Source organism: Spermophilus citellus, assembly GCF_964194105.1.
Source record: "Spermophilus citellus genome assembly, chromosome: 6".
Taxonomy (NCBI): Eukaryota; Metazoa; Chordata; class Mammalia; order Rodentia; family Sciuridae; genus Spermophilus; species Spermophilus citellus.
Window position 1 is genome coordinate 144,633,664 of NC_138187.1, and position 12,883 is coordinate 144,646,546.

Here is a 12,883-nt window from a genome sequence, read left to right on the forward strand (position 1 = left end):
AGGAAAGTAAAATTGAATTCAGATATTTCTAGCACCTTTCATGTGTATAGACATTGCATTGACAACTTTGCATAAATTTATTTATACCATTTCACACTGGGATTATACACTGCCATCATACTTCTTGCTACTTTATTTTTGGATGGTTATAATACAATGTATGTGGTTTTATAGTTTATGAACAAATTGCATTGTTTTAATTTATGTATTCTTAAAAAATTTTCAGGTACTACCACTTATTTTATGACTAAGAGACTGTGCACACTTAAATCTGTTAAAGGACATAGGAATAATTTAATTATTTAATTATGATTCCGTTTAAATAATCAGGGAAATAGTTTGTTCCAATGAGAATAATGAACAAGAATTTCTATGCAAATATCTTCCACCAGCTTCATCCACTCTCACACATTCATACATTTATCTATTTATCTATCTATATCTATTTATATCTGTATCTATATTAATAGATAAACATATATGTGAACACACACATATTGCATAATAATGTATTCTTAGAATTAAGTTTATTCCATGTTTATCTCGATACTGAATAATATTAAATAATTTCTGATGTATTTCCCTAAAATAACTGTAAAATGAACAATTAAACATAACTATCACAATTTACAATAAAATTAATTAGGTATTTAAATGTATTATTTCCAAGGAACCCAAATTTATAAAACATTTATGCAGAAAAATGAATATTAGTTGAAAGTTCTGATTGTTGCTCAATAGATTTTAATGATCCACTGGATGGCATTGCTATCGATCTGTTATGATGCAATAACTTATTTTTTCATTATTATAAAAAAGGAAAAAATGTTTTAAAATATATAGCTCTGAAAAAAATAAGTTGTTTTAGTTTTCTTCTTATTCAGTTGTTATTATCTAATTTAAAACAATTACATTAGACTAAAAAAAAAAGAATAAACTAGTCACTTCAGCACCTTAACTGATAGAAAAGAACCTTCCAGGGGCTAACTAATTGCCTGTGTATTTTGTCTAGGTGTTGAGGGAAAGCTAAGAGAATGAAGGCTCTAAATCCCCAGTGGAAGCATGATATGGCGGAGCAGAGCTGGTGCTGAATTGTTCTCTCTGATGGCTCTATGGGAGTGGATAGCACTGAGTCTTCATTGCTGGGTTTTAGCGGTTGCTGCTGTTTCGGATCAGCATGCCACAAGCCCCTTCGACTGGCTCCTCTCTGATAAGGGACCCTTCCATCGCTCACAGGAATACACAGATTTTGTGGACAGAAGCCGGCAGGGATTTAGCACAAGATACAAGATATACAGGTATGAAGCAAAGGGAAAGCAATTACAGAGATATCATCCTTGAAGGTTGTGTGTAAATAAGTTTCTCTAAGGGAAAGTTTCAGAAGGATTATTATTGACTATGCACCATAGTAATGCTTTCTCACCATTTAAAATATTTCTTTTAGATGTGACATCTATGAGAAAAAAAAATAGGTAATGGTGACCACTTGGGTATCACTCCCAAATTTTAGAAGGCTGTCTTAAAGTAAATGCCAATATACTTTAATGCAGAGTTTCTCATTTTAACTATCCAAAAATTGAGAATGAATTTTCTTGTATTGCTTTTCCTTTCTACCTTACACCATTCTCTGTTATCTATGTGAGTCAAATGATAATCTTTTACTAGTCATTCATTTGTTTCCTGAAAAATAGTTGTACATTTAGAATTTGTAGGAAACAGTAATGGAACGAATGAAAAGAAATAGATGAATAGTCTATGATAGCAAAGATGAAAGGAAAAAAAGGGATTAAGTCACTTTTAACTTTTATTACTCCTCCATATTTGAAATCTAAATAAGTTTTACAGAAGAAATCGGATATTAAATCAAACAAAGACTACCTGCTTCTGCAAAGCCCAGTGAATCCGTTAAGTAGAGGAGTGTACAAGTGGTTGCCTCAGTGAATTAGATTGTATTGATCTTTGCCATAAAGAATGTTTTATTTCCAGTTATAGCTTTGAATTGGTTCTTAGTGGTAGAAGTTTACAATTCCCAGTTACTGGTTGGCATTTATAGAGAAGGAAATTTTGTTTTGCATTTTTTTGTGTGTGCTATGGATATACTGCTACATAATCTTTTATTTTATGTTGTATGCGCACCAGAGGGCACTGTGCTTCAGTCTGTATGCCGTCTTTTATTCATCACTGTGAGAAATTTATCAATCCTATTATCGATTGATATTTACAGATGACAGTGTGTTGAACCATTTCCATGAAGCATCAGGCAATAATTGCCATCCTTTTTAAAAATAAGAAATTTCTTATTACATGTGTCTAAAGCACTTTTGCATGTCTAAAAAGGAAAAAAAATACTTAATCAAATTTTTTAAAATTTAAATGACAAATACTAAAGTTTTTCACCTAAATTTAGCAGAAATAGTAAATATATCATGATTTGTGTTTCCTTCATTTGTGTATGTGTTTAGTGGGTTAGTCAGTGTCTCTTTACAGATTGTATAAAGTTACTTGAATTTAAGATTGCATGAAGGTCTTATATTTCAGCATTCTGCAAGAGTATTTTTAACAATCTGTCAAACAGAGCAAGTCTGCATGATTTATTGGCATCTCTTTCTGAGGTCTGAGGTGTTGTCTTATGTGTGATGGCTAAGGCTTGGCTTATTGGTCTATCAGCTGTGAGTTGCAAACATGGTTTGACATGTTTCTAGAAGTTATGGGCTGAATAGAAAAGAGGCATTATTTGAATCACAGTAGAAAAGGTAATGAAAAAAAAAGATTTGGGATTTGTCTGCAAGGTTCATCTATCCTATTTAGCCCCAGTGGGACTCTATTTCTAAAGCCCTCATTAGCTCTGCACTCCCTATCCTTCCTCTCTTCACCCAGGAACTTGACCAAACATGTATGGATGTTAAATACAATTTTAAACAGTGGATTAAGATATTCCCTGCTACACCCAGCTGGGCTATAACTTCTAATGAATGCTTTTAAACATTTCTAATGATATTATGATCACTGGTGGTTGCTATAAAATGAATAATATAATCTATTTAATAGGGTTAATTTAGACTTGATAAAAATGAAGTATTTCATTTGTCCAACTGGTATTTTCTTAAGTTTCAGAGATGGCTATATGCATAACTATAAAATAAAATGAGTTCAAATTTTTCTTCAGGCAGTTAACCTTATTTTGAATGGCTACAGAGTCTTAAATCCTGGATTAGTGTACCTTTCTAGCTTTGTTTTTATTTTTGACTTTTTTTATTCTTCAAAAAATTATCAGAGACTATCTTTCGTAAATGTGTGCTTTAAGATACAGTTATGGAATTTGTAAATAATTAAGACACATAGATTGAAACAATATTTTCCCACATTTAAGTGCTTGGCTTACCATTTAAAAAAATAATGTGTAATCTCCTAAACTGACCATCCAAATTCTGCTAGTGCTTGTTATTACTATCATAAAATCGTCATGTGGCATATTAAATTGACATAATATCTGAAAGACATTATTTATGACTATGAAACATATTAAGCCTTTTAAAATAATTAGGTCAAATCTCTTTCAGCTGTCTTTCTTCATTCATTACATTTTCCAGCAAATATTTTACTTTTTATCACAAACAGAACAATAAGATAACAATTATCAAAGATTACTAGGATCATAGGTAGGGATAATATTCAAACCATTTTTTGTCTTTTTCAAGAAAGTACATTTTGGTCAACAAATAGGGCTTACGTTTGTATTTTTGAAGTAATGCGTATGTAAAGTATTTTCAGGTTCGCTTCTGAAACTGCATAATATCTAAGATCTTGGCAGATCACAGAATTGAAGGATATATAGTGTGAATATTAATATTTCTGTTGTTATTGGGTTTCATATATATATTCCTCTTACCTACAAACTGATAATAGAACCTAAGAATCAGGCACTCAAAGGTAAAGGGAAAGTATTCTCATTTTTAGCTATGCTTGGAGAAATTTTGTCACTCAGAAGCATCATATAGGACTACTTTTGATTTATAGTTACAGTATAGAAACACACTTGGACAGTGAGCCTAACTAGTATAGGCTAGGAAAAATAATATTTTTTAGTGACACAAATTTAGATACAGATATCTTAAACCAATAATATGAATGTTTAGGTCATAGCCTTGCAATTTTTATTACCATAAAATAAATATTCACATATGTAAATCTTTAAAGATATGGTCACACAATTTTTTTCTTCTACATCCTTTGTTTAATCACTCATGTAAGTAAATCATGAAAATAAGGTGATGATTTTCTTACTATATTTCAAAATAACTACAAATATATGGTATTACTACAATTTAGCTTGTTTTCTCAGAGTAATTTTTTGAAGAATCCTGCCTACTTTGGTAAAAATAGAAGACAGTTGAAAGAAATGTTATGCTTCATTGATCTTTGTAATTATGTTCTCTGAAAAAAAAGTATTTACAAGTTGATTTGGTAAGGATAAGATATACTAAAAGCCTAGAAAAGATATTCAGATATATGACCACTTCATATATGATGTGAATTTTGGAATATATGCTTCTTTCTTATGGGTATCTACATAAAGGAAAACAGAAATTGGATTTATTACTCATACCATATATGTAAATCTGTTTTGTCCGAAAGAAGGATCTAAAGAGGGAAGATGGAAAGGAAAATATTGTTCCCAGAAAAAAACAAAATACCATTATAACATTGGGATACTTAAGGATTTTCTGAAACATAAGGCATTAAGCATTAAAAAGCAGCAGTCAATTCAGATATATTTATATGGACATAGCTACCAGTAGCAGCATGTTGAATCTCTGAAACAGAAAGTCAAGTGAAGAAAAACTCACATGTGAACAAAATTATATATGATTTTATTTATTTCAGGTTTCCAAAACAGACAGAACTAAATTATATCATTTAGATATGTATAGTAAAAGATGCTTAATAAAACTTAAAGGAAAGCAAGGAAATGCACATGACCAAAATCAATACTGTGGTTATTTATGGGGAAGGGAGAATTATGGGATTTTATGGGAAAGATGAGGGACTTCTATGGTAATAACAATATTCAATTCCTTAAATGGGTGATGCTTATGCTGGTATTCTTTGTGATATAGCCACAGCACAAGTGATCCATCTCTCTCACCATGTTTGGAGATAGTAGTACATTAGAATAATATGGTAAAAAGAGGAGTGGTCCAAATAATATGTGCCTGCAAAATGTGGGATGTACTTAACTAAAAAAAAAAAAAAACGTAGAATAGTCAAAATTCAAATTAACTTAAATTTTTAACAGAGGAAGTAGAAAAAGATTAGTATATACTGTTATTGCAAATCATAAGGGAGTAACTGCTAGATATTGGAAGGTGTCATATATATCTTAAAATTTTCTGTCACAAATAAAAACTAACATTTAAGAGATCTAAAATAATGAAAATGACAAAAAAATATAAAACTTGGAAAAAGGTGACTTCAAGGAAAACCAAAAGTATAATTAATGCAATAAATGTATTTTAAGCTCCAAGTATTATAAATAGATTCACATTTTTGAATATGCTACATATACCCATGTTACCTAAAACAAAATTATACATAAAATAAAAGTAAAAAGATGATTAATTTTCTTAAATGCCATATAATACTATGTACTGAATAATAAATTATACAAGATGTCACATGAAACTGCAATTTACCATTCTTATTCTTCATGAATGATGTAGACTACAACAAAATCAGTGTAGCAGTGCTAAAACAGATAATTGGATTATGGAATTTAGTAACATTGTATTAATTTGTAGAATATTGTATAATTAACATGAGTTATTCTTATTAAAATAATACTTGAATATTTATGTAATTTGTTTTTCTTCTAACCCCCCAAATTTTAAAATTCTTAATTAAATCAATATATGCCTACATTTTGGATTTCTCAAAAATCTTAATTTCATAGCTTTAAATTAATATATTCAGAATATAAAATTAAGGAACTTAATTCATTTGCTCATAAAATTTAAAATCCAAAGAATTTTAGGGGAATTAAATGTGATTTTATTTTAAAAAAATACCCTATTGTGAAAAATTGCTTCAGCGATTCTTCAAAGTTTAGCAAAAAGAAAAGGCAAAAACAACAAAAGAAATATCACACAATGCATGAAAAGAGAAACATGAAAAGAGAAAATAAGAATCAAACTATTTTGATTTATTTTACATTTCAGCATATATACATGTATAATCTGAAGACTAGAAGTAACACATCTAAATGTTTGCATTACCTCCAATGGAAATTTTTATGGATTTTCTATAATGAGTATGTGTAATTCCCATGATCAGATAAAATAATAACTGCTATTTATTTTATAAATAAATAGTATGTCACAAGTTATTTAAAAAACACTTTAAATAACTTATGACATAATAATTTAAAAATATTTATGTCGTAAGTTATTTAAAAAGCACTTCCAAATAATTACCAATGAGATTTTTGAGAATTTACCAGAATTATTTAAATAAAAATAAAAAATAAAATTTTAAATAAATGAATATGTCTGAGTCTAGCACTTTTAAAATAATTATAATAAAGCAGATTTATGTAAGAGGATATATATAAATCTATGTATATATAAAAATATATGAACATGTATAAATGTGTATATATACATATATAAATACTTTTATATGTCTAAATATATATATTTACAATACTCTGTGTGTGTGTGTGTGTGTGTGTGTGTGTGTGTGTGTGTATATATATATATATTTTTTTTTTTTATAACACTTCAGCTGATTTCACCTATGATGGTGCCGAAAAGGTAAAAGGAGACTGTTAAATACTGTGCCTTCAATTTTTTTTTAATATTTATTTTTTAGTTGTAGTTGGACACAATACCTTTATTTTTATTTATTTATTCTTATGTGGTGTTGAGGATGGAACCCAGGGCCTCACACATGCTAGGCAAGCGCTCTACCACTGAGCCACGACCCCAGACCCTGTCTTCAATATTTCATTGGTTCTTTCACATATTATGTCATTAAGATCTCCCAACAACTCTAATAATTCACATTCTAATGATTCTCATCCCAATGAAATAGCAAGGCAGTATGAATTTTTTTGCTCTTTTCCATTAATGAACTGTGTTAACTCAGTTTGTGACAAAATTTCTCAGTCCTTGACATCCTCATTTGTAAAAGTATGGATGTGCTATCCTCTGAACTGTAAAATTCAATTCTAACACTAACAGCAAAATGATAACATATTGGAACAAATAGATAAGCTTTTTTTAACAAAAATTAACTGTGATTTTTTTATATCTACATTTGTCTCTTTTTTTGCAAAAGTCATTTATAAATACTCGTCTAAACATAATATCTAACAATCTCTTACTCTCTCTTTCATGTACATTTGAAAATAAGCTTTGTGATTACTTCTCTTTCATGCCACTCTTTTTTCTCTTTTTTATGTTATACTGAAAAGGCTATTTATCCTGATTTGTTTAGTTACTATACATCATTCCATTAGTCTGTTAGTACAGTTTACAGTCATTGATAAATGAAGTAGAATATTCTATGTAGTGATTTCACATAGAAAAAAATCAAAATTGTTTCAATATATTCATTCAACAACTCTAGTAGTTCATCTAGTTTTGAGACTAAACAACATAATTAATATTAAATTTTGTGTTTAATTCTAATTAACAATTGAAATGTACATATGACTTCACATCTTAACTATCCCTTAAGTTAATAATAGAAAATTTTCATTTAGGAATAAAAACATTAATTTGAGAATTTAGGAACTGTTATTATATGTGGTTATCAATAATGTCATGATTGTATATGAAAATGTGTTTATAATAATTATGATATAAATAATAATTTTCAGTTTAATAAAGTATGCACATTTATTGCTATTACAGTGAGAAAATGAACTGGACTGCCACTTGATACAACTATTCACAGAGGGAAATTAATAATTATGAGTTTCTGGCATTTAAACAAATACTTTATTTGATTATCTTCTCTATCTAGTTCCATCTCATCAAGCATTGTAATTTTTCATTGTCTTTATCCCTGTGGTCTTCTTCCAACTAAAATTGCTGAAATCATCAATGTTGTCTTCCTTTGTTGTCACTCCTCTCTGGCTTTTGAATAGCTAACATGTATTTTCTTTAATGTTCTATTCCAAAAATTCAAAGCTTAAAAACTACAGGAATAAATTGAGCAATAGAGTTTCTTTGGGAGTTTCCTTGGTTCTATTCATGTATGTATATATGCGTGTATGTATGTGTATATGTGTTGGTTTGTGTGTGTATTTGAGTTGATTCCAATGAGAAAAGCCATGTATTATTTGTCACTCTAAACAAAAAGTGGTACTAAAATCACCTTTATTATAACTCTTTTATTTTATATAAAATAATTAAGGTAATACTGCTATTTGCATTATTTAAAAAATTTTCAAGCTATAAAAATTAGTCGAAAGATTCAGATTTAGATACTACTTCTTTTATTTTATACAAATAACAATAGAAGATTAGATGCTCGCCTTCATATTTTACTCTACAAAATTAATGCAGAAGTTATATGAAGTATTTTTTGTTTAGAATAGATTTTATTTATTCAATAGACCACTATTTTACAGAAGTATATTAAATTTTTTTGAAGATTTCTTTTTCCATAAATTTAAAAATTAGCCTATTATTTTAGTAGGAATATAAATTCCATAATCTACCTTGGAATATAAGAAATTTCCAGTAAAATTTACTTAATGAGAAGGTTCTTCCATCAACTAATTTGCAATGTTTATTCATAGAAGTTTGTCCTCAGATAAAAGAAGATATATAATAATACACAGATGCTCAATGAATACTTGTTAATAAAAGTTACAAAATGTGTACATATATTTCTAAATATTTCCTTTATTTCTTCAATATCCTGATAAATGCAATATAAAATGTATACCAACAAATTAGGAAAATATTAATAAACTGTTTTAGTTTAAGGATAAAAGTTAATAACTGATTATAAAGTAAAATAAATATTTTATGCTCCAATTATTACTAAAGAGCTATCAAATGCTTTCTGAATATTAATATTCAAGATATTTTACAGTATTTGGAAATAGTTCTCTCGAAAATTTATTGTTAAAGCACCAGTTCACAACACCACAAAGTACTGTATGAATGGATAGTATCATATTTTTTGAGTCTGTCCCCACATATTTTTTTTAAAGGCATCTTCCTTTCTTTGTCATAATATATACAATCTCCCTATTATTTTTTCCTTTTGAAACAGTTCACAGAGGCACAGACAATGACCTGGCCATGAGTCTAGACTGCATGTCCTTTTTCAAGCAGACATTTCTCTGGCTCCTCACTTAAATAGATATTAGCAGCTAACTAATTAAACTACCTCTGCTGTCAGCCTGAAATTAGCAAAGGCTTAAAAAAATTAGGAAAATCAGTGCTTTGCTGTGGCCTTGTGAGCTGACTGTCTTATCTTAAAGACACACACAATTATTATCCCAAAACATAATAGAAAATTAGATTTAAATAAACACACTCAATTAAAATTTATAAAGTACTTTCACAAATGTAAGCTTTCAATGTTATTTTTTAAAATTGAATACTAAATTCAAAACTCATAAGAATACTTTTCCAAGTTTATTATTTGAAAAAAAGCTATGATAAATTTTATTGCAATTATCTGTTCAAGAATGATGATTTTTTTTTGGTTGTAGTTTTGTTTCATTTTTCTTCTCATAAAATGAAAGCTTCTAAGAGTTGAACAAGACCAATAATTGGTCTACTTAAACCAACGGTTTTTATCTCATGCTTTCTAATTCTCATCTATAATGTTAATATCAAGTGATCTTACAGCCTTTATAAAAGTGTTTCAAATGTCTGAAAACGACACACCAGGATACCTAAAACCATATATGAACACACATGACTGTTAGTAATGTCTTCCTTAAGAATAGCCTGACTCTGTGAGCTTGTTCCTAACCACTTTCTCAATTATACCTTTTTACTCTTCATTCAAATGCTAGCACTCAGACCTTACATTAATCATTTTTTATAGAAATAATAGTTTGGTTTTATTGAATGTTTTTCCTATAGTTTTGGTTTCTATGGCTTGGTTTTCCTACTGCTCAGAACATTGTGTCCATTAAAATGAATAATGCCCATTATTCATTTAAAATTATGTAAAATGTATATAGGGTCCAATTCACAAATCTGTCCAAAAATTTCTTCTCTTGCTCATCATAATCCAACATATTGGTTTATTTCAAATCTGTACATTTAAAAAGAATATGCTTATGTATTTGTGTTACTGACTAAAGTTTTAACAGAATAATAGTAAAAAAAAGATCTCTCAATCACATCATGAGAAACCTACTAACAATTAGATAAACTGCAGCTTTTCATAGGATTCAAATTACTTTATCAAAGACTGCAAAAATCCTAAACCTCTGAATATAAACCATTTGTTTTTCAGCAGAGTTAGCTTCAAACCCCACCCTGACCTGAATAGATGTGAGATTATAGGTTTTCATTTTTGTATTTAGTGCAAATATTCAGTATTTTATAGCAAATATACTGGTCTTCCTTAATTATAGACTGCTGTCTCAGACTCCACTCAGGATTTTAGATACTATATGCAACACATAACTTACTTACCTCTAAAGTCTGAAAAACTCTGAACTCTGAAACACAGTTGATCTTGCACTTACAACACAGTGTCAATACTAACTTTCAGGATGTTCTGTAGCTTCTTCAAAAGGATATTATATTTGGCCACATTAAATATTTCAGCAACATGTAAGAATTTTATAGACTGATTTTCTTGATCTGTAAGTCTAATATTCCCATCTAAAAAGAAATGAAACACATTGAAATATTTTTTCTCAGCATTATTTTCTAGCTTTTGAGCATATATAATAACAATCTAGGGCACTTTTTAAAATCTTAAACAGAAGTTACATTCCAAAAGATTTCAATTATTGTTATTTTTTTCATCAAACATGTTTTCTCATCAGTACTTCCCAAATCTTTACTTGGGTATACTACCTTAGAATACTTAAACTCACTGAAGAAATTTTCAGACCCTTTTTTTTCTTTCAGTTGACGTTGAATGTAATAGGTAAATTGATCATTTTTGGCATTATATTAATTTAATCTAGCTACTTTAGAATGGAGAAGCACAGGCAACCCATACTAGCATAGAGATAAGCTGAGCTGGCATTATAGAACTGAGGTTTTGTATATGTATCTATCATTTACTCAATGCAAGGATCTAAAATTTTATCATCTCCCTGTGCCTTTGAGTCTTCTACTGGTAAATAGGAAAACAGGAAAGGTTCTAAGTTTTGAGGGTTTTTTAAAACAAATTTCTCTGGTCATCTTTCTGAAAGAATTTATTTTATAATGTTGGTATTTAGGAAAACATCACTGCATAGGTGTGTTAGTTACAAAATCCTTGCTGTGACACAATACCTGGGAAAAACAGCATAAGGGAGGAAAGATTTATTTTGTCTCATGATTTCAAAGGTTTCAGTTGATAATCAGCTGGCCACATTGTTTCTGGGCCTGTGGTGAGAAGGAGCCCTGTACTCACTTGGCCCCATCCCTGTGTGCTTGTGGTGAGGCTGGGAGGGTGTGGTGCAATAAAACTCTTCATCTCATGGTTTGGTGGAAAGGTGAAGGGAAGGGACTGGGAACAAGATAAAGTCCCCAAGGGTACACCCCAAGAACTGACTCCCTTCAGTGAGGTGTCACTTCCTACTGGTTTCACTATTTCCCAATATTCCATTTAGCTATCAATGGATTAATCTATTGAGGTCAGGACTCTCATGATCCAATGATTTCCTAAAAAGCCCATCTCTGAATATTGTTGCAATAGGGACCAAACTTTCAATACATGAGCCTTTGGGGACATTCTAGATCTAAATTATAATAATATTAAAATCAAATGTTAATATGAAATAAAAGTTATTTTTGCAATATTTTCTCTAGGGTATGTGTATATTTTGTGATTTAAAGAATCTGTTGAATGAACTATGTAGCTGAATATAAACATCTCAGATTTGTCTAGGAAACTTCTAAAACTAATAAGTAATTTCATTCAAGTTGAGTAACCTTAGTTGTTTTTCAAAGGATAACTGTAATCTACAGGAACAAAAATTAAATCTATTGAATAGTAAAGAAATTCTCTTTTTTAGTGTTGCTATAATTATGTTTTAACAAATCAAGACAATTTAGGTTGAGATTCATTTCTTTTGTATGCATCAATTGCTTATTCCTTTCTAATGGTAAATAATATTCCACATGTGAATATTCTACAATTTTCTTATCCATTTACCTATTTATAGATATATGAGTTAAGAAACATATTTTGAGTATTGTTTTTCTCCTCATGTTCATGCATGAATGGCTAACTAGAAGATGCTGGATTTATTGTTGATAAAATAAACATTTAATATTCTATTTCTTTGTTTCTGTGTGTGTGTGTGTGTGCGTGTATGCTGCTAGGGATGGAACCAAAGGCCTCAGACGTACTAGACAAGTGTTTCACCACTAAGCTAGATCTCCAACCCAATATTCTATTTCTTAAAGATAGACTCTTCATTTCTGTTTCTGGTTTTCTAACCACAAAGTTCTGCAGTGTCTTTCTTGGCACTGATCACATCGTGAGCTTTACTGTTTAGGTTTATCAGGTTATCTCTGTCTTTTGTCCTCAGCAATGCTTCTAAATTTAATCAAGACACAGCTCAATATCATTCTACTGTTAATTCATTCAGAACACACATGTGCATATATAAAAAGCTCACAGATCTTATTATTAAAAAAATAGTGAATTGGCATTTCTCCTGCCTCAGAATAAAGTGTTG

At 29.5% G+C, this 12,883-nt stretch overlaps 1 protein-coding gene across 3 annotated transcripts in view; it reads left to right on the forward strand.

Annotated features, from left to right (window-relative positions):
* Positions 1-1,062: 1,062 nt before the first annotated feature.
* The window catches only part of BRINP3 (BMP/retinoic acid inducible neural specific 3), a gene marked incomplete at both ends in the record, with an annotated part of 359,541 nt that continues 347,720 nt past the window's right edge, over positions 1,063-12,883 (forward strand). Inside the window, one exon of one of the 3 annotated variants that reach the window (XM_081299771.1) lies at positions 1,063-1,328. In XM_081299771.1, the coding sequence (XP_081155897.1) occupies positions 1,063-1,328 (266 nt within the window). The remainder of the gene's footprint in view (positions 1,329-12,883) is intronic. The other 2 variants (XM_081299772.1, XM_081299773.1) reach the window with 2 other exon arrangements.